This window comes from Nyctibius grandis, chromosome 9, assembly GCF_013368605.1.
Source record: "Nyctibius grandis isolate bNycGra1 chromosome 9, bNycGra1.pri, whole genome shotgun sequence".
In the NCBI taxonomy this organism is placed as follows: Eukaryota; Metazoa; Chordata; class Aves; order Nyctibiiformes; family Nyctibiidae; genus Nyctibius; species Nyctibius grandis.
This window is the reverse complement of record NC_090666.1, coordinates 42,426,772-42,449,602: the sequence shown is the minus strand read 5'-3', so window position 1 is coordinate 42,449,602 and position 22,831 is coordinate 42,426,772. Positions and strand designations below refer to the sequence as shown.

The following is a 22,831-nucleotide window of genomic DNA, read 5'->3' as shown; positions in this document are numbered from 1 at the left end:
GTCTTCTGATTTATTGTTATTTTTGCCAGCCCCACAAACATGGGATCAGAAAGCCCCACAGTTCTTGTTGGCTTTATCCACCACCACCAAGCACGCCGAGGCAGGCGAGGCTGCAGAGGGGGTGAGGTGGCACCGGTTGCTGTGCTTTTCAGGTAAAACTTCTGCAAGTCTATTATTAGTATTTCTGTCAACACATGACAGAAACTTATGTCCGTACTCCTGGGATGAGTCTAGCTTATGTCACAAGAGAACAGAAGTAACCTAAAACATGCAGAATACGAGGTTCATGAAGGCACCCAGGAAGTTTACCTGCCTGAGATCTCCCTGACTCCTTCATTTGCCAAATATCTGGTCATTCCCCCAGTGCAGAAGCACAGTAGCCCTAAGGCTTCTCCTAAGTGAACCTCACCCCAAAGGCTGCAGCCCCGCTGTGCCCGTGCTTCCACCTCCCGAAACGGGCAGCAGCAAAGCCCACGCACAGAGAGGGCTCTGAGCTGCAGAGACAGAGGGGACAAAGCGTGGTACTAACATGGGAAATGTTTTCTTCCAGTTCTTCAACTCTTTCCAGGGCTGCATTCTTGGTTTCAGCATCCTCCAGTAAAGCTCCCACATCGAAAACGTTATCCAGGTAAGCTTGAATCTGCACCTGCAGTTTGTCGCTCTCCGTGTGTTTCAGTTTCTGCAAACCCAAGAAGACAAGGGTGTCACTCGGCACGGGCAGCGAAGGGCCACAGACAGCAAACGGGGTGGGAGAGCGGTGGGAGCTCAGGCTGCTTCCATCACCCATGAAAACGCTGTATTTTAATGTTAGCTGGGGTCAGAAGTGATAAACACTCACTTTTGAAGACCAAACATCCAGAGCTTTCAAATAAAGCTAAGCAGCATCTTATCGTGAGACCCCCCCTGCAGTGCTGCGTCCAGCTCTGGGCCCCCAACAGAAGAAGGACACGGAGCTGTTGGAGTGAGTCCAGAGGAGGCCACGGAGATGCTCAGAGGGCTGGAGCACCTCTGCTCTGGAGACAGGCTGGGAGAGCTGGGGCTGTTCAGCCTGGAGAAGAGAAGGCTCCAGGGAGACCTTCTAGCACCTTCCAGCACCTGAAGGGGCTACAGGAAAGCGGGAGAGGGGCTTTTTACAAGGGCATGGAGTGACAGGATGAGGGGGAACGGTTTTAAACTGAAAGAGGGGAGATTTGGATTAGATATGAGGAAGAAATTTTTTCCTGTGAGGGTGGTGAGACCCTGGCCCAGGTTGCCCAGAGAAGCTGTGGCTGCCCCCTCCCTGGCAGTGTTCAAGGACAGGTTGGATGGGGCTTGGAGCAACCTGGTCTGGAGGAAGATGTCCCTGCCCGTGGCAGGGGGTTGGAACTGGATGGTCTTTAAGGTCCCTTCCAACCAAAACCATTCTATGATCTTCTGTTACTACAGAGGATACTACTGCTTTCCTCCACACTTGCTGCTTGACCGTGGCAAGCTCTGAATCCACCACCCAGCCCTGGGCCGGTGCGAGGCCAGCGAGGCGGGTGGCCGGTGGGGCCGACCCTGCTGCTGCCCGTGGTGGGTACGCAGAGGTGAAGCCATCACTCGTGTTTGTGTTCGAAGCAGCCACGTGGCCCGGAGCAATCCCTCTGATCGCTCTCACTGACCTCGTGTTGGGTTTGCTGTGCTCAAAATGAGCATCCCTTATCTCCAGAGATAACATCAGAGCACGCTTTGAACTGCTCTGCCTGTTCCCTTGTGCCACCCCAGGACCCCATGCCTGTTCCCCATGGACTGCAGGGTTTGTGCCACCCTGGGACCCCAAACAGACCCATGCTCGGCATCGCTGTGTACAAATACTTCTTGCAGACAGCAAAGAACCTCTCTCCTGGTTACTGCTGAGCAGAAGTCAGTGGGGACTAACCAGTCCCTTGTCAACACGAGCACTGTTTTCATGTGTGCGCTCCCAAGGGCAGGGACAGGGAGAGAGAGGAAAATATAAAAGGGGAAATAGAAAAGCAGCTTTCTTCTGAAAGAGAGCACATCCCACAGGACGCCAGCAAGCGCCTGGCTGTCAGGGGAACGCTCAGAGGGATTTATTTTCACAGGGAGATGGAGGGAGCTCTGGGGCACCTGAGCCAGGGCCTACACGAGGCCTGCAGGCCGCGGCTGGAGGCCAGGGACGTGGCGCAGGCGAGGACGGCTGCGGTTCATCCTCCCTTTGTTATAAGGCAAAGCTACAAATTTAGCTCCCAGGCTGTAATTGCAGCTAGTCACAGCTGATTTTTCCTCTGCAGGGGTGGCTCCAGGCCACAGCCCCAGGCAGCGGCCAAGGCAGGGTATGTTTAGCAGAGACTATGGGACAACCCAGCTGTGCCCTCCTGAAAGCTCTCGGGTGAGGGCGTTTCAGGAGGTTTGGGGCTAGGCTGGGCAATGGTGGCACTGAGGGACGTGGCGTGGACCCTCCAGGGCCACTGGTGGATCCAGCCCGCAGCCCCACGCAGAGGTCAGCCCTGCCGGGAGAGCAGACCCAGGCGTAGCGACCCAGGTCATACTCACGTCCAAGTACTCGTCCAGGCCCAGCTTCGTGAACTCGTACTGCAGGTGGACTCTGAAGTTCATGTCCTCCACCGAGTGCACGACGATGTTGATGAACTGCATGCAGGCCACCTGCAAGGAGAACCCCCGCACGTGAGAGGAGGCGGCGGCACAGCCCCAGCTGCCTGTGGGTCGGGGTCGGACCCGGCTCCCCGTGGGCCAGACCCAGCGAATGACCACATTTCCTCGTTACTACGAGGGGAAACTGTGATCCGCTGTTCTGCAGCGTTTTTCCAAGCTGGATGCAGGCTCACGGGGCGTTTGTCTGCTGTGATAAAGGCAAACGCAGCTTCCAGAAATTAAGTCATGTCTGCAGCGTCTACCTTTACTGCGTGCCGGTGAACGCTCTCCATGCCAGCGCGCTCGGCCAGACGTCGTACAAGCACACAAGCTCTTAAGAAAACAATGCTGTTTCTGAAACCGCCTGTAAAAGTGTGATTCATTTTGCAACTGGAACCCCCAGCCCAGGAAACGGGGCTTTCACAAAAGGCGCTTTGTTGTTTGCAGAAAGCCTATTTCCAAAGCTGTGGTTTGGTAACTGAACGAGGGACCACATCATAGGAGCTGGCACCCAAACACGTCCAAGGAAAGTAAAAGTCTCTCGAGCGAAGCGGGCCTCAAGCAGTGGGGGAAACCTCCCGCTACGAACCCCAAAAGGTTTGCCCTTTACTTGAGTGTAAGGCACGGCCAAATCCTGCTCTGCACAAGTACCCCAACCCTCTTTCAGCTCACAGATGACCACGTCTGTCACCCTCTCAGCTGCTTTAAGACAGGGTTTGCCTAGTCCTTGCTGGGTTTTTCAAGGGCATAACCCTATCCTGCCGGCAACGCCACAGCAGGGGCAACACCGACCTTCTCAACGTATCTGGGAAGCGTCTCAGTAGTTCTAGGATGAATCTGAGAGAAGATCAACTCAAAGCCTCCAGGAGACCCCACGTCCCTGGGTCATTTTGTGGGAAGAACAACCTGAAGGGCACTCCCTGGATTACCAGTTTGCTGCAGGAAATGGGCCAGTTCTCTGATGTGCTGGAGGGCCCAGAGGATAAACTCGTGGGCAGGCATCTGCTGCATGGTGGCCTTTGAGTACAGGTCTGGTCGGCATGCCCCAGGCTGCTCCTCCCAGCCAGAGCTCCCAGCAGCCGCTGAGCTGCCATAAACACTTCCCTGGCTGGACTGCCCCGTACTGCTTGGCTTTGGAGCTGGGACCACAGGGACACAACAAGCCAAAATGGTTCAACAAAGGTCAAGCAACACCTTTCAGCTCCATCTTCCCACGTAGATCCTGACCAGCTTTAACCACTCTGTTTCCAAAATGACTTTAACCCTAGATAATGCAAAGTTGTGAGACTGGCCACAGGGATAAGGAAGAGAGGAAGGAAAATGGTCTAAAGACTCATCCAGGAGCTCCTCATCCCTACCTCTCTGTGTGCACCCATCCCTCACACGGACAACCCGATCCATGCAGCTGGAAACCTGACTTCAGGTTTTGAGTCTTTGCAGGACCCTTTCCAGCTCCTGTGGCGAACCCCAGTCCCTCCTAGGGCTGGTACTGGCCTCTGCCAGCTGAACCCTGCTGTCCTGTCCTATCACCCAGAGCCAAATCCCCCTATTTCAAAAGCGCTTTTGTTGCACTTGCTTTGGCTCTCGCAACGTTAGGGCCAAGTTCTCATTTCCTTTCTCAGATCCTTACATACACAACTAAGGAATTTATCAAGTCAAAGAAAACGGACCTAAGAAAGTTGCTTTTAAAATGAAGCAAGTCAATGTGAACAACAGGAACCTTCTCTAAAATACTTCTGCCTTTTTGTTGCTCTTTCCTCCCCGTCGATCCGTGCAATTAACCACGGCCCCTTCCAGCTCCAGCCTCCCAGACAGCTCTCCATTTAGGGCGGCGTGAAAGCCAGGTCCTGCAGGAACAGCTCTTTGTTTATGTTCAGGCCTTGCAACTCCTGGAATTACTCAAGTTTTAACATTACGTCACAGAATCAATGAGGTTGGAAGAGCCCTCTGGGATCATCGAGTCCAACCATTGCCCTCACACCACCATGGCAACTAGACCAGGGCACTAAGTGCCATGGCCAGGCTTTTCTTAAACCCCTCCAGAGATGGTGACTCCACCACCTCCCTGGGCAGCCCCTTCCAATGGCTAATGACCCTTGCTGAGAAGAAATGCTTCCTAATGGCCAACCTGAACCTCCCCTGGCGAAGCTTGAGGCTGTGTCCTCTTGTCCTATCGCTAGTTGCCTGGGAGAAGAGGCCGACTCCCACTCCACTACAACCTCCCTTCAGGTAGTTGTAGACTGCAATTCCCTATTACACCCTTACAATACACCATTTCACATCTTAAGTAAAGATGAGGGATGATTTTTTTTCGAAAAGAGTGGACAAACCCCGCAGCTCACAGCAGGGTGGCTGGCTGCAGGCTGCACTGAGCTGGGCTCCTCTCCCGCTCCCCAAATACGATCACCCCTCCCTGCCAGCACAGGAAAAATGACTAAGAGTCGGGTGTTGAGCACTGACAAATCTTCCTGTTAAATTACAGACTAAATTGTATGTACATCTGAGAATACTTAATGTATACTGTGCCTACCAACATGTCCTTACTGGGACTGGAGTAATAAGGAACAAAACCAACTGTAACACGTCAGAGAGTTGCTGAGAGCAGCTTGCTGACTTGAGTGCAGTTGCAGGGATCACTGTAACTTTTTTTTTCTTTTTAAATACAAGAACGAGGCCATCCTGTCTGCTCACACCACCTCCCTTTTATCCTGCTGTCCCCTCGAGGGTGCGAGCCTGCCCTGGCCATCACGGCTGCACAACACTCACACTGGAGCATTCAAAGCCTGTAGAAAACACCACACTGGGTGCTTTAACACCTAATTCCTGGCAGAAAAAGGTCTTTAACACAACGCTCAGCACTAAAACAGTATAAAGTGTCAGAGATGCTTAACAGAGGCCCCAGCAGACAGGCCAGTGTGACTGGGTGGAAAGGCCTCCTGCTCTGCTCTCACCTTGACGTGGGATCACACCAGATCCAAGGCACTGAGCACGAGTGGTGCACGGGAGACTGCGCTGACCATGCCACCACTTGTCTTCTAACTAAAACAGGACTTTGTCACGCTTGTGACACGAGCACTCACTTGCCATAGACTAAAGAACTGGACCCAGCAGTACTTTTGGTATGGGACACCTAACCAGCCAGCTCCTCCTTACTGTCCCCACCTCCTTTCCCGTGCTGCCGCCGTGCAAGCTGGCGCCGGTGCTGGTGGGTGCAGCCAGAGCTTCCCCCCTCGCTGCTCCAGGGGAAGCGGATTTGGTGAATGACCATGCACACGCACACTGAGGAACCAACAGTGGTGCAAACGACCGCTATATTTATCAGCAGATGAGGACAGCCAGCAGCTGCAGTGAGTCTCTCCCCCACTTCCCTGTCTGTGGCTCCGAGGACGCTGGCACACGGGCAGAACACGCGTCTTGCCATCGCAGAAGCTGCTGCTTTGCCACAGAGGAACAGCACACGCGACCAAAAGGCCACTCGCCTCTTACCTTCGCTACGGCACACGGCGTTTCTTGAGGAGGACTGAACTGAATGGAAGCTAAAAATGAAACGCACGTTATGTAGTTTGGAATATTAAAACCTGTACTGTGGGCATTTTAGACCAGAAGGGCAGATACATCCCTGCCTGCGACAGCGGGACCAGACACAGCAACGCTGAAACCAAAGTTTGCTGATGGTAAATAGCACTCACCATAAAGTCTATGTTGTTGTCTTCGTTTCGGAAGTGCTCCATCAGCTTCTCAAAGCGCTGTTTCTCCCCACACACCTACAAAAGAATCGCCACGTGCTTGTTAAACTGCAGCTTGCAAGAGAGAGGATTAAAAACATAAAATCACAGAATGGTTTGGGTTGGAAGGGACCTTAAAGATCATCTAGTTCCAACCCCCTGCCACGGGCAGGGACACCTTCCACCAGCCCAGGTTGCTCCCAGCCCCATCCAACCTGGCCTTGAGCACTGCCAGGGAGGGGCATTTCATTTCACAAATGAAATTTCATTTTCATTTCAAAAGCAGCTTTTCTGCTTGCTCAAAACCTCTCTGTCCAGGTTTCCTCTCTTGATAAAAACATTCTTCATGACAAATCCAGCTGAATCACCACACGTGAACACCTGCACTGCAAGGCTAAGGGGTCAGGTACAATTATAACGTAACTCTTGGTATCTCTTTTCCCCCTAAAGATTTAATCATACCCACTGATGGTACCAATGTAAGCAAGAGAGCTGCACCAGGCTATGCCACAGGAAGGCTCGGCCTCTTTCACAGTTCAGAACTGGCTTTCCACTGTAATATAATGTAATTAGGAAGGAGACCAAATTACAGGGAGGAAAAAAAGAAAACTCACTGGCTAAATAAGGAGTGAAATACATCAGCACAACTATCAGCTGGTCAGAATTACAGAGCCGTAACACAAGGGTGTTGGCAGGGAACACAAGCAACTTGAGGGAGAAGTAAGATCTAAGATAAAGCAGGTCTCAGGATGTTGTTTAAATCTTATTACTTCCCAGCAGCTTCTCTGGCTCAGTCCCACTTTTCTCAGCACACAAACAATCCACACCAAAATCACAAAATATTAAGTAAGTTGGGCAGCAAAAGGGAGAAGAAGGGAGCACTGGGAGGTGCACCCATTTCCCCGTCCTCCCTAATTAGCAGCTGCAGCTCCTCCCTCTGCGGTGCATCCTGCGGGGGGGGTTTTCTACCCCTGAATTAATGAACTACACCAAGCGCTGAAACCTCAGGGGCAGGAGCTGGTGCACGGCAGCTGCCCGAGCCCAGCCGGCCCAGCACGGTCAGATGGGAGGTGATGGGGGCATTGCAGAGGGTCCGGCACATTCCCAAATCCACTGGGAGTCTCCTTGTACCCCGCACCATGAGCTGACCTCTGTCTTGCTGGATTTTGGCATCAAACTGAGCAGTGGATTCAGGAACAGCAAGGCACGCTCTGCCGAACAACGCGGACAGTGCCCGGGTGGGCACATCCATGCACCAACGTTAACTGCTGTTCCCAGCGTCACCCTCCTCAGGTGCTGGCTGCTTGCAGAGGGACAGAAGAAGCTCTGAAAGAAGCTGGTTTGCTCTTAAAGGTCCTGAAAAGCAGAGTCCGGTCATCTGGAGGACTGAAACTTATTACTACTCCCGTATCAGCTTGCTCTTTCTAACTGTGTCTGTCTTACAGCATGTACCTACACAAAGATGAAGGCACCGAGCAGACCTCAGTGAAGTCACTCAGAGTTTAGCTGGACCTGAACTGAGCTGATCACAACATCTGCAAAGCTCTGCGAGTCGTGGCCTGCCGGGTGACCTCTCGCCACGCTTTCTGCTGCCTCTTATGACCACATAAAACTTGTGGTGTACGGGATACATCTTCTGCCATTCCGATGCAAAACTGCCACAACTGGGTTATTATTCAGATATTTGTGGTCAGTACCTGACGTCAATGGGAATTCTGCCACTGGATCTCTGCGGGAGGACAGGGACGCTGGTTATGATGAACCGTTTGATAACGTTCATCAATATTCCTGGCCACAACCCCACAAGTGGCAGCTAACGGGCTCCGTGCAGGCTCAGCAGCCCCGGCTCGCACAGCCTGTGGTGAGGTTGTATTTAAATGTTTCCAGCTGAACCTTAAAGACTCACAAGGTAGAACAAACACACTTAAAGAACAAAGCATGCACCCTCACAAAAAAGAGATTACACTGGTTGGTCAAGCAAATTATCATGATTTGGGTGATATCATGATTATCACCCAAAGGACTCGGCTCTTTCTACAGGCTATGCCATGAAAGTGGTTTTGAAGCATTAAACGCCTTTACATGGGCTGCTCCACTAGGCCCATGAGACACACATTAAGGTCTAAGAGTAAAACAGAGCCAAGACAGCCCCACTCTTGGATGGAGCAAGTCTCCTTGGCATTGCCTGGCCCGCAGCTGTGCGAGGGGCGAAGCACACGCGACCTGTGTCTCTGCTTAGCAGAGATGGGGGCTCTGGGGCACGGGAAGGACGGGTGAGTTTGGAGACCTAGTGCCATTCAGCTTCAGCTTGTACATCTTCAGTCTAACCTTGGGCTTTTCACAGGAGTAATCCTCATAAAGCCTCCCTACAGCGTCAGGGATCGCCTGGCTGGGAGATCAAAGCCCAAACGCCGCATACACGTCGTGGAAAACGGGCAGATCATCATGAGCATTTGGGATGACTATCCTGGTTTCACAAGCGTGCATTTAACAGCAAGAGGTGGGGTGAACACACTCCAGCGGGGACCAGAGCATCTCCGCACCAGCCGATGGCACCAGCACCTGCCAGCATCCCGTCTTGCTGCCCCGCTCTCCGTGTGCAGGACCAGGAGTCATTTCGTCATGAAGAAGTTAATGTTCATTGACCATGTGGCAATGTGATCTGCTTCAGGCACTTACCACCAACGCCCTGCCAGGCACCCTCTCCCCAAGGGCCCACCAAAAGCACTGCTGGCAGGCTGCAGCCCGCAGGCACGCAGCTCTGCTGTGCCGTACACCCCTCCCGGGACGCACACGCTTCCACGCAGGAGCAACACGTCCTTCAGCTGGAAAAGAGGCACAACGCTGCGAAGAGGCCGGCCTCTGTCAGGAAGAGCCAAAGAGAAAACCAGAATCTGGCCGAGTTTCCAGAACCTACTGGCACTGCAAGGATCAGAGGCAGCAGCTGCCCGCTGATATAATTTGATATAATTTGATCTTGGAGGCGTAGGCTGGGTCTGATCCAATCCCCACTCAAAGCAAACCCGAGGAACCCTCTCACAGAATCACAGAATCAATGAGGTTGGAAGAGCCCTCTGGGATCATCGAGTCCAACCATTGCCCTGACACCACCATGGCAACTAGACCAGGGCTCTAAGTGCCATGTCCAGGCTTTTCTTAAACCCCTCCAGAGATGGTGACTCCACCACCTCCCTGGGCAGCCCTTTCCAGTGTCTAATGACCCTTGCTGAGAAGAAATCACTTCACTTTCTCCTTCACTTGCACCACAGGTTGCTCAGACGCACTCATCCCTACGTTATCATCCCAAGCCATTTTGTTCCTACTATAGTAAACGGGATGGTATTTCAGTTCAACCAACTGCAAATTGTTCCAGTGCCCTTCATACTCTCCGTACTCTCCCCTCCCCACAAAACAGTTAAGAGTCAACATAACAGAAGAAGAAAAAGTAGGTTCATCTCAACTGTGAGCTCTGAACAATTGTGTCTCTCTTGTACCCACTCCAGAACAAATGGAGCCGACTTGAACAAAATAATGTATTGTGGAAACACAACAATGGTGCCTACGATCACTCAGCAATAGAAGCCAGAAGGACCCATTTCTGGGAAATATAATCTAAACCGTTCCACATGGATGAGAAAAGCTGACATCAACAACTACAAGCCATTTATGGCTGACTAATTAAATTAGGGAGCAACCCGAAGTGCTGCAGCCCCGGCAGAGAACGGGCTGGGATACAGCAGCCGACAGCAAGAGGAGAAGCAACAACAACCCGCGGATACTTCACACTATCATCAGATGAGTCAGTGCTGGGAACACGTGCGCTTCGAGAGACGGCGAGCTGACTTCCATGAAATGATATAATTTACCCTGGAAGATTAAAGAGAGTGAAACTGTAGATGAAGCCGACAGCCTGAAGATTGGCCGAAATCCAAGACGAACGCTGAAATCAAATCCCACCGCATAAAACCATATGTTGCCATTTATATTTGAATAAATTTCCAAGGTCTGTCATTTGAAAGTATGGCTGGGACTACGAAAGGCTGATCTTTCTTTTATTAGCATTATTCTGTGTAAGAAGCAAGATTAAACGGGTTACCACAGCTATAAAAAACCTCTGTCTCTACTTAGGCTGTGAAAAAAAACTTTTTAGGTTGCATTAAGCCCACGTCATTCTAGAAGAACAATGTGGCTTTATGGAAAACCACCCACGAAGGGTCCTTTCTTGGGAAAGGCTTTGGGTGCTAATGAAGTAAACCCCTCACAGATCTACAGCAAAGGTACGGTACAATCCTGTAAGGAAGCCTCTTCTCCCAGGCAACCAGCACTAGGACAAGAGGACACAGCCTCAAGCTTCGCCAGGGGAGGTTCAGGTTGGACATTAGGAAGCATTTCTTCTCAGCAAGGGTCATTAGCCATTGGAAGGGGCTGCCCAGGGAGGTGGTGGAGTCACCATCTCTGGAGGGGTTTAAGAAAAGCCTGGACATGGCACTTAGTGCCCTGGTCTAGTTGCCATGGTGGTGTCAGGGCAATGGTTGGACTCGATGATCCCAGAGGGCTCTTCCAACCTCATTGATTCTGTGAAAAGGATCCGTTATGAAAAATGTAGTGACAATTATATCCATATCCACCTGGCAATGCTCTCAGCTTGTACAGTTCACATCCAGACCACCCAAGAGCAAAGTTCAACCACAACAACCCTTGCGTTGCTCCTGCTCCATGGCTGGATTACCGTGAGATGCTCCAGAAAGGCATGATGGGCAGAGAGCGAAAGACAACAAGGGTATTTTGGAGAAAGCCCCATCCAGACACAGCCACTGCCTCGACGTGAGCGTCGGTCTGTCAGCAAAGGTGGGGAGAGAGAACGCAGCTCGGAGCTAGCTAGGTGGATATGGTCTGGCATGGCCAAGGCAGCTAACAGCGAACTCAAGGCAGGGAAAACAACTCTCTGAAGGACCAAATTTCAAATATCTAAACCTTAGCAAAGGCTTTGCAATACAGGACATTTTGAGTCAGTGTAAACGTTAAAATGAGCATCTACCATGTATTTCCCAAAGGTTGTTTGAAGCTGCTCCCCCCTCCTTGAGTAACTTTGAGTTCTGTAAGAGAGAGAAGCAGTAGCACAATATCCCAGCAAACACGCACTGTGTAGACGAACGCAGCCCAGACTGGATGCGGTGTTACCAACAGTATATGCAACCCCAAAATTCACGGGGCCCTTTGTGAACCTCCTCTCCTGTCTGTGCTCCTTTGTCCGGCGGCACAATGCTGGCTTTCTCTCCCCCACAACAGCCCACTGTGACCAGCAGATCCCACCACCGGCAAGCAGCGCTCCCCAGGAACGCTGTGTTTGCACTGATCACGCTGACATTTTTGCAGGCTGCTGAAGAACAAAAAAATCAGTTTTCCCATAAGTTACTGGTTAAGTAAACAGTTATTTAATACTTACTAGGTTAAAATACCTTTCACTTCTCTACCAGCAGGCTTAAGGCGCTCTCAAAATACTGCCACAGTGCAAAAGATAACAAATGTAGTTACATTTTCCAGCACCTGCAAACAGTTTCTTCTAGTACTGGGTTATTATAACGACCAGTAAGAATAATTCAGAAGCAGCAAACACATAAGTCAATTATAGAATCACAGACTGGTTTGGGTTGGAAGGGACCTTAAAGATCATCTAGTCCCACGCCCCTGCCATGAGCAGGGACACCTTCCACCAGACCAGGTTGCTCCAAGCCCCATCCAACCTGGCCTTGAACCCTGCCAGGGAGGGGGCAGCCACAGCTTCTCTGGGCAACCTGGGCCAGGGTCTCACCACCCTCACAGCAAAGAATTGCTTCCTAATATCTAAATTAAAGTGCTGTTAAAACAAGAGGGAGCACCAGAGTGCCAGACCCTGCTCCTCTCTCACCCCCTGGCCTCCATCGAGTTACGCTGGAATAACCACCAGACGATGAGCTTCCCAAAAATTCTCTGGATTATCTGAATTCCCATTTATTTTTTGGCATTTCTTCTTGTCTTGGAGCAAAACGAGGCGGTTTCTTGAAAGGTATGGTTCATCTCAGGAAAAGCACCTCAATTCTGTTTTTATTTTTAAATACTAAAATTATTTCCCATACGGAGAAGCACACAAGCATACACTCACCTTACTGAATTCAATTATTCTGGTATATACTTGCATAATAAGCAATTTAACTGCTTTGCTGGATGAGAGCCAAAGTCAGGACTTGTTCCCTGCAGAGAGCCAGGATTATTTCTGGCTGGTTTTCTGTCTCACTACAGATCCCAGTCAATTCTTTCGCCTCCTCGGTTTGGATCTGTTTTAAAACTACTATTGTGTTTAAAAAAAAAAAAAAAAAAAAGAGTGGTAGAGTCCTCTGGTCTTTTCCCAGAAATATTTTGTTGTTATGAAAGTAAACTCTCCTGTGTTTAACATAGAGATTAACAAAAAGCTGCATAAGGATCTGTGATTTTGCTCCTTAAAATGTTAGTTGAGAGTGCTGGGAAGTGTATTCAAAAACTGTCATTTTTCAGATCTTCACTAAAGCTGAGGAAATTAATATCTGCAAAAAACCCCAACATTTCTTTGTAACTGCTTTCATTATGCAATCACATTAGTCCTGTTGGGTTGTGATTTTTTTCGACGTATGAAGCTTTTTTTCACTTACTGAAGCTATTCGTTTATTGGCTACTATGCTTTCAGTAAATTAAAACCATGTAAACCATGTAAATAAAACAGCTAACTAGAAATGCCGCAAAAATCTTTAATTTTGAACCAAGGCCATGAATGAGTTGGGAAACAGCCTTCTGCACCAGTAGCCTCAACAAGCTGCAACTCTGTTGAACTCGAACTTTTCTGTTAGTTCTCTTTCTGGGTGATCTCCCCAGATTTCATCACAGAATCACAGAATCAATCAGGTTGGAAGAGCCCTCTGGGATCATCGAGTCCAACCATTGCCCTGACACCACCATGGCAACTAGACCAGGGCACTAAGTGCCATGTCCAGGCTTTTCTTAAACCCTTCCAGAGATGGTGACTCCACCACCTCCCTGGCCAGCCCCTTCCAATGGCTAATGACCCTTGCTGAGAAGAAATGCTTCCTCATGTCCAACCTGACCCTCCCCTGGTGAAGCATGAAGCTCGAACCTTGCTCACAATTATTTCTGCCCACGTTATTTCTGTGCCTTAGCTCTGAGGAATCCTCGTTTAGGCTGGTAATGCTGTCACAGCCTGTGACCACATGTGCAGTCTTTGAGCTGGGGAAGGAGCTTATTTGGGGTGGTGTTGCCATGGGAGGTCTCACCACCTGCTTCCCAGGGATGCCCGCGATGCTGCCTGAGCCCTGCATGCAATTAGGCTAATTAAGGTAATTCTGGGGATACGTGATGCACTAAAGCCTTTGCCTCCAGGCTCTGTCAGTGATGTTTTCTACAACTAAAGAGAAACGGGCTGAGAGACTCTGACTCTAAGCAAAAGTTCCTTACAACTGACCCAAGAGTCAAAGGTGTCTATGTATGTACATATACGTATATAAATATGGATATAAAATGGGCAAAGCATTATTTACCTGTTATTAGGTACACAGAACTGTAAGAAACTTTACAGCCACGATCAGCCGTTCGTTATCCCGCTGATGAAGGGAAGTCAGGTCACACACCTCTGCAGAGTGCAGTGCATTGAAATTTCCCCCTTCGATATTTTGCTACATTTAAAACGTATTTTCCCTGCAATTCAAAATCCCAGCCATGTGGAAAGCCAAATTTTCCCACAAATTCTCCCTGGACCAAGACCTGGCGGGGTTCAGTTGACTGAAATCACAGCTGCCCCGTCAGCCACCTTTACCTCTGCACAGAAATCTTGACATGAGAATAACAGGTTTGGTTCTCATATTATTTTTCTCAACTCTGTAAAACCTTTTTCATCTTCCAGCCAGTATCAACTGCAGCAAAACATTTCCTACACAATTTGCTCTCGGCATATAAGTACGTTAGAAGCATCCAGTCAACAGCAGCGATGATTAAAAGATCTTCTCAGTCTGCAGAATCTCATCAACACGAAAACATCGTTGACAAGGCAGTGATGAACGAAGGAGTTTTGATTACAGAGAGATGTCAGGGAAATGACAGAGAGCAAGGGCAGCTTTGGAACGATGCCAGTTTGGGGTCCTGAGCGAGCGGCGTGTGGTTACACCGTGGTTCAAGCAGCAGAGCCTTCACACCACGTCTGTTCTGCCGGCACAGGCACACTGACCAGGGCACCGATGCGCCTGAGCTCCAGCACGACCAAAGGAACATGAAGGAACATGAAGGGGAGTAAGCAATGAAGTAACAGCAAAACAAAGTTTTACTGTTGGCAGTAAAAGATGGCAGCTTAATTCTCTGTATACCCACACATGCAATCCACACTATTAAAATGAATTAACTGCTCTGAATGAGCATTAGGAAGATATATCTTGTTTTCTAACAGTGCACTCAGCCTGCTTCAACTCTTAGCATCTGGTCCATGCCTCCCCGAGCTCCCCCAAAGCTCTCTTGCAGCTAACTCCCCTCTCGTTTTCTTCCCCAGGCATTCTGCTGGAGCGCATTCGCTCGTCCTGCAGCACAAATCCCAGGCAACTCGGATAAAACGGCGCAGCCAGTTCTCACAGATCCATGGAAACAAGCACAAAGGGCCAGGAACGCTGTAAGGAGCCCACTGGCAAGCGGGGGAAGGCAGGGTCGCGGCCATGACGAAGAGCTCCCCCAAGCCAAGGCTGCGACAGCCCGTTCAAGCATCATTTCATTGAATCACAGAATCACGGAACGGTTTGGGTTGGAAGGGACCTTAAAGACCATCCAGTTCCAACCCCCTGCCACGGGCAGGGACACCTTCCACCAGACCAGGTTGCTCCAAGCCCCATCCAACCTGGCCTTGAACACTGCCAGGGAGGGGGCAGCCACAGCTTCCCTGGGCAACCTGGGCCAGTGTCTCACCACCCTCACAGCAAAGAATTTCTTCCTAATATCTCATCTCAATCTCCCCTCTTTCAGTTTAAAACCATTCCCCCTCATCCTGTCACTACTTTTCCTTGTAAAAAGCCCCTCTCCAGCTTTCCTGTAGCCCCTTCAGGTACTGCAAGGTGCTATTTGCCTTCGGTGCGAGGTGCTGGGAATAAGGGTGGCTGCAAACAGGGCCGGGAACAGGCCAGAAAGTACCAAAAAGACAAGGGAATAGCCAAAGGCCCCAGCTAATCCGGTGGGTTACCTGCGGCACAGTAACCCCAGACCATTTCCCACAAATACAGCAGAATTCAGCCCAGCGTCACTCAGAAAAATGACATTTTCCTGCTGCAGGGTGCGGGTGGCTGCAGGAGAAGGCACAGGCCTGCTCCAGCCGAGGGGGCTCCTCGTGCTCCTTCTGCCCCGGGAGCTTTCAGAAGCTGTCTGAGGCCTGATGACACCGGGAGCGGCTGCAGGACAACCGTGACATCTGCAGGCCAGGAGTGGAGCTCCTCATAGCTGGGATCTGACCGTCCTGCAAGCACAAACTTCGCCGGGCTGCAGAGGCCTTTCTTGACGTAGAGGCCAAGCAGCACCTGGACTTCAAACGTGATGAGAGTTACAGAACTAATATCTTCAAAAGGAGAAACACGGGATGGTGTAATCCACCTCGCTCAGCAACAAGCAGGGACAGGGTCTTCACAGTTTAATTTGAACTTTCTTTCCCGTTTAGCCCAGATCGAAACCTCCTGATAATGGATGAGCTGAATTTAGGCTGGAAACTGGGCACTGCACTGGCCTGGAAGGAACGACCAGACCAGATGGTGTGTGAACATCTGGGGCATTGCTTTCTCAGAGAGCTGGAAGTTGTCGCTCTGTTAGTGCCAAATAGTTCCCAAAATGCTGAGCTAGCTGCAGAAAGCAGACACACACCACGAGAGACTGACCTAAACCATCCCCTGATGTACTCAACATCCAAACTCCTTCAACATTACAGAGAACACAAAGGAGAAATACACAGATGGGAGAAACTAATACTGATGTCTGCCTTGAAACTCCTGATTCATTCCGTACAACACAGAGGAGGATTTCACCGTAACTGCTTCCTTTTCACAAAATTAAAAAAAAATTGTATTCAACAGCTCTGCCGCTCACCAGCCCGTGTCCTACCACCAGCGTGACTGCGTGAAGCCTGGTTTCCTCAACTCCAATGATGAACTTTGCATAAAACACCTGCCTTTCCCTCCATCCATCCCAGCCTCCTCCTTCCCTCTCCTGGTCTCCGTCCTCCATCAGTAACAATGCTTCTGGATTTTCTTATCCTGTTGAGTTCTGCTTTATTCAATTCACAGAATCACAGAATCCCAGACTGGTTGGGGTTGGAAGGCACCTCTGGAGATCACCCAGTCCAACCCCTGCCAAAGCAGGGTCACCCAGAGCACGTTGCACAGGGTTGTGTCCAGGCGGGTTTTGAATATCTCCAGATATTCATCTTCCATCTCAAGCTCCTGGTTTCTTGTAAACTTCTTGGTGGCTTTGACATATCCTCGTGTTTCTGTGTTCACAAGTGACCTGTGCAACATGATCTTACCCCTGCAGCGAAAAGTGAGCGCTGGGCTGGGTCTGTAACGCACAGAGCTGAGTGCCCTGCAAAGAGAAACCACCTGTGCACGAGAATCAGTGATTTCAGATGAAAGAAGGGGCAAGAATGATTTTCAGGAGACAGCTTAACAAAACAAACCATCCTCCATTTGAACAGCCAGAGTCCAGCCAGAAAAAGATTGGCCTGTAAAATAATTTTCAAACGAAAAGTCATTTTCAAAAAGAATTCTTGACAAGATTCAGATCAACTGTGGTTTTCCAGCTCAGTCAGACCCTGAGAACCAAATTCTGTTCTCATTTACATCAGAGCAAAGCTCAAAGCCTAATGAAATATTTGATGTTCACCCTGATGTAAATGAGAGCAGAATTTGGTCCCAAATATCCTGTTTTCCCTACCGCCTTTATTACAGGGTGAGCGTTAGGCAGGAGTCCAGGTTTCTTCTGAAGTTATTTTATGGCAAGGAGATAGAGCAGCAGAGATCTAGTTCGACGAGTCTAATCTGTCCTAAATATGCACACAGTGTCTGCTGAAAGAACCACAGAGAAGCTGTGGCAGTCCTGCAACACGTAGTTACAGAAGCCACACAAATATTACTGAGTTTACAGTACTGTAAATTGGAAGTACACTGCTAGAAATCCAACCCTGGGTACTTCACATGTCAGCAGCTCAAGAGATTTTTAATATACCGATTGAATGAGTTATAAACATGAAGGCTTGAAACCATTACTGAAAATTTGCCCAGGAAGAAACTGGAAAACAACAGCACGGGGCAAGAAATAAGCAGCATAACTGGATAAAGAGAGGAACGGCCGAACGCAGAACTGAGAAAGCAAAATCCCCTCCTGCACACCCCCTTCACCCGCGACATCCAACAGTTCCCTACAGCAAACCACTTCATCGACCACAAACAGGAATGGAATAAATAATGGCAGACAAACTGCACGTGTTACAGGGGAATTTCTGAATGTCAGCAGGAGGAAGGAGAAATGATAGAGCACTCGGAAGAAAAGGAGGAGCAAAACCTCGACCAAGGATGTCAGGAAGGTAAGAAAGCAAACGGGACTTCACCCACCCTTCCTGTGACACGCGAAGGGACGGTTCAAGGAGCCTCCAGACCCTCCCCACCAGTGGTGTTTTGGCTGTAGTCGTTTGCCCAGCTTACCAGTAATCCCTCACACCATCCTCCCTAATGAGTCGTGTTTCTTCTACAATAGAGCAGTAACAAGCCAGGAGAATTTAAGCCTGGAATAATAACACTGCACTTTGCATGTTTACAGTGCTTTCTCCTATTCAAAGCACTTCTCTCATATGACCCAATTGTTCTTCATAACAATCTCGACTGCATTAGCTTCCGTGATTCCTTCACTTCACAAAGGTGCAACTAAAGACAAAGATACCAGCAGCTTGCCCAAGGCTACAGATGAATACATGAAAGAACCAAACTGCAATCTCCAGTTCCAGTTCTGTGTTAAAGGGCTGCAGACCTCACCCCAGCTGGAAGCAGAACGTCGTATTTCTGTATTCTGACCATGGTGTAACCCACAAGCAAGGCTTTCTCCATGGTCACACAACACTTCCAACTCGACTTCTACTTCACAGCCGGGGAAGCCACCAGCAGCCGTGTCGTTCCCATCACCTCTGTCCTCAGGCAGCTCTACATGCACAACACAGCTCACACGTAGGTCAGGTCTGGTCTTGCAAAGCTGAGGTTTCTACAACAGGTTACAACAGTAAGCTCTCTACGCTGGAGATGACTTCAAACCTTTTGCTCTGGCTCTGTGTAAGGGAGAGCACCTCAGAAACACAGTTATTTGTCTACGACATGCAAACATTGACAGCGGATGTAAATCAGAGATTGGTATCTCCCCACCAGAAATAATTCCCCAAGCACAAAAAGTAAAAAAATTAACAACTTGGTTTGTCGATCATCTGCATTAACCCACTTCTAGCAACAGCAGCATTAAGGAAAAACACGCTACATGTTTACACACAGCCCAGCTGGGACTCATCAGGTCGAACAATTTTTGAGCTGGGAAGTCTAGATTCATTTTTTCTTTAATAATAAATCCACACATATATCCAATATTCAAAATAAACCAGGACAGCAGCTTTCTAGGACTTGATTCTCTCACTAGTGCTTCCAAACCTTCATGCAATGTTCTCAAATCCCGTTAACCACTGTACGCAAACCTGTGATACACTTGAACGTACACAACTATGGATGACACTGGTTTGCCCCACTTGAGCCAACTGGAACACTTGTATTCATTTCAGCAGTCAGTGTTCCAGCACAGAGACTTGATTTTGTTATTTCTTCACAAATAAAATTCCTACTGAGAGTAAAACCAGGAATTTTGCGTTTCAAGGGCTTGTGTGAACGGCTCTGAACATGGGAGATCTAATCCACCATTCCTGGTTGTTTCAGAGACAGAACAACTGGAGTAAAGCTCTCAAGATCTCCATCAGTTTTCCACTTCAGGGACACAAAAAAGATAAAGGGAGCAATTCACAGTTTGGAGTCATCTTGTTGGGATGGATTATGGTTCTTCTACGCAAACATGACCAAAACGATGGCATCGACACCGCTGCAGCTCAAAGCGACTTACGGAAAATCTGCAGTTTATGGAAAATCCTCACTCTAGGAAATTTAGCTGCATGAGAAAGCTCTAGTCACTAGCAAGAGAATCATCGACACACCAAGGAGTAATAAAGCAGAATAACGTACCTCCTTAAAGTTATCGAAGGCAGATAAAATGATTTCGTGTCCTCCTCTGACGAGGCAAACAGCTGCTAAAAGTTCTAAGACAAGGGCCTTTGTCCTGTGAAGAAAAGAAACGGTGACAGCCAATGACCACCACGTGCTGAACCACCTTCTTTCCACCTGCTTGCAAAACAGACGTGGAGACACCGGGAGATGTAGTTTGCACCCCGTGTATTCCGAATCCCTTCAAACCAGTAAACCTGCCAGATGCAGAACGCTGAGCACCACCTGATCCAGGGCACTCCGACTCTCCCAGGATCATGCAGTTTTCCCCCATTTTAAAGCTTCTCAAAACATGCAAAAGTTTCAATCACAAATTATACTCGTGGCAACTCAAGCAAACCAAAGGCAGCTGCGTAACTCAAGGCACCCCACGGCAGCCTGGACAGCTTGTGCTGCCGGCGAGGAGGGTGTTTTACACCAGCCAGGATCACCGCACCCAGCCATCAGCCAGCTGGCTTCACCGCAACGCAGCCCCTTCCCTCTCACGAATGTGCTTATAATTCAAATCTGTATTTTTCCTGATACAAATCTGAATTATTTTCTATGATAATTTGCATTATTCATAGCCACAAAAACAACAGACGTGGCTCGCTGCAGTAAATATAGGATGCCTTCACACGTCTTTCCCCTCTTGAATCAGAAATCTGGGCAACTGATTGACAGCAGCACTAACACAGGCGTATTAATGAGGGAAGACAACAGATTACTGAAAGAAAAGCATGCAGCAGACTCAGTGTAATTCTAATATCAATAATCCCCAGTACTTCCTTACAGGGCTCACATCAGGCAAAAGCACCAACCGGACTTTATGGCCAGATGAGCTCTGAGCAGAGAGTAAAGTCATGCAGACACATACGAAATTAGTCTCATGCTAAAGCACTGACTCAAACCAGATGTTACAGAAACAGAAATACCTTTTGGCTTTCAAAGTGTCAAGGTTATCTTTGGAAACCAGATAAAATGTTCACTTTCCTAGGAAATTTTAAATGTATCATTTTCAATTCTTATCATCTTTTTTTTTTTTTTCCTGCCACCCCGCTGCTGCCTCCACATCTGGGGTGGCGACGGGGAGGGGACAGTGACGCTGTGTCAGTGGCATCTGTGTGGGCACAAGCAGAGGAGACGGAGCCACTCATCCTCCCTACATCACCCCCCACTTGTCCTGCCCAGTCCTGCAGCGGGCACGGTCCGGGGATGGGCTCCATGCTGCAGCATCGCTCAGAGCTGCTCCATCTCAGCCAACCCCAAGCACTCAAACCTCTGGCTTCCTCAAAAATTACAATGGGGCTAAACCAAAAAGAAATTCGGTTTTGAACAGCACTAAGTTTTGTCTTCAGATTATTTTAGCCACGTTTGAAAGCTTTTGTTTATTTTTTCTGGAAACAGAAATCTAAACAACCCACTTCTTTCAGAAATGAAAACTTGGGTGCTCTCTTGATCACCTGATTTCTAGGCACAGGACACCATAAATGATAAAAACAACAAACTTCCCATATCCTCCCCATTTATCCTGTGCCTAGGCTTGCTGATTTAGGGCTAGATAACAGAGAAGAAGGAAGTACCTACTTCCATCAGGACAAGATTTCACGCAGAGCACTGCAAAGCAAGCGGACAGCCTATATGGATACACATATATAGTGTTGTTTAGTTTGTCTCACCCCCTGGTTTTACCTTTCCTTGCAAACATCAGTCTGTCAGATTTGGTTGCATTAGATGTGCACGAGGTCCTGCAGCCCCGGGCTGTGCTGGCAGGGGCTGCCAGGGTCACGGTGTGTGCGGGGACAGAGGGGACACGGCCTCGCTTGCAGAACTGCTGCTGGGGCTGAACAGCAACCCGCCACGGAACGAGAATTAAACCCTCACTCAAGGAAATTCAAACCTAAGGACCCTTTAGATAAAACTCTGTAAAGATTCTCCTACTCCTCAGGGAACTCCCACGCTAAGCCGCTCATTATCAGCAGGCACTGACACAGAGCTGGAGGGTTTAAGCGTCGAACTTCCAGCTGGAGAGTCAGCAGCTTCTGAACCAATGGAACTAGATGGCGACTGCTCATCTATTTGCACCACGAAACAGATTTAATCTGATACAGAATGAAGTCTGACTTTTGCTACAGGTTTGTGCATGAGCATACCCCAGAAAATCCCTTCCCTCTTTACTTACCTGCTTCTTAAACTCTAAAAGCAAGCACAGCCTACCTGGGATTCTTGTTGTTCAAACTTAGTGCAATTTCGTTAACGGCGTGTGGATGCGACATGACCATATTGAATCCATACTGAAAAGAGAAGAGGAAAATATTGCTTCAGTTTTGAGATTGAAATGATTATTATTTAAAATCCAACAAATTACATATCTCTGGCCAGATCTGGCAGCAGTCTTTCACAACGCTGTAAGCCAAACAAAACGTTGTCGAGTTTACTTTACCAAGCTGTTAGGCACGAGTTTACCACCCTGCCTAACAACTTCTCTGCCCCTAACAGTGCTGAGAGCACTCGCTTTGGTCATACAACCAACAAAAAGGGGCTCAAGAGCTGCTCCTACACCACCCTCAGCCCCTCTGCTCGTCACTTCCCCCTCCAACCCCTTTTTAATTCCGACAGTCAAATGTCTCCTTTACTCTCTAAAGAGGAATTTGCAATTCAGTTGCCAAAATTACTCCTACTCCGACACACACGCTGCCCTAGAGCGACTGCAGCTTGCAGTTACTGGGAGCTGGTGTCCCCAAGGGCAGGGTTCACACACACAGCTCTGTTAGAAATACCTCCTACGAGCCTACAACTCGTAACAAAGGTGTTCACCACAGCCTTTCTGTAAAGCACGTAACTTTTAGCTGTTACTGCTTCAGCAAAAAATCCCAAGAGAAGAAACTCATGAGAATAAGATTACTTTTGGTCTAGTTTATTCTTTGACTTGCAGTTATTGCAATTGCCTTGTGATAAACATGTAATGAGCAAAAGCTTGGACTTTCCATCAGTGTGCAGCTCATCTGAAAAACACTCGTATTTCCTAAGTGTTAGTAGTAAATTCTGAGACAAATTGTAACTTCAGCTGTGTAGCTGCGTGGCTAACAGGCTGGTGCACACTGAGCCCATCGCTGCACACAGGACCATGCTCTCACCTACGTGTGTCTT

At 49.0% G+C, this 22,831-nt stretch overlaps 1 protein-coding gene across 5 annotated transcripts in view; it reads right to left on the bottom strand.

Annotated features, from left to right (window-relative positions):
- Window positions 1–22,831, bottom strand: part of FMNL2 (formin like 2) — a 131,662-nt gene that overhangs the window by 17,118 nt on the left and 91,713 nt on the right. For all 5 annotated transcript variants that reach the window (XM_068407811.1, XM_068407813.1, XM_068407812.1 and 2 more), the window contains exons 8-12: window positions 21,899–21,975; window positions 19,664–19,757; window positions 6,324–6,398; window positions 2,536–2,646; window positions 530–679 (exon numbers count right to left, since the gene is read on the bottom strand). In XM_068407811.1, coding sequence (XP_068263912.1) covers window positions 530–679; window positions 2,536–2,646; window positions 6,324–6,398; window positions 19,664–19,757; window positions 21,899–21,975 — 507 coding nt within the window. The remainder of the gene's footprint in view (window positions 1–529; window positions 680–2,535; window positions 2,647–6,323; window positions 6,399–19,663; window positions 19,758–21,898; window positions 21,976–22,831) is intronic.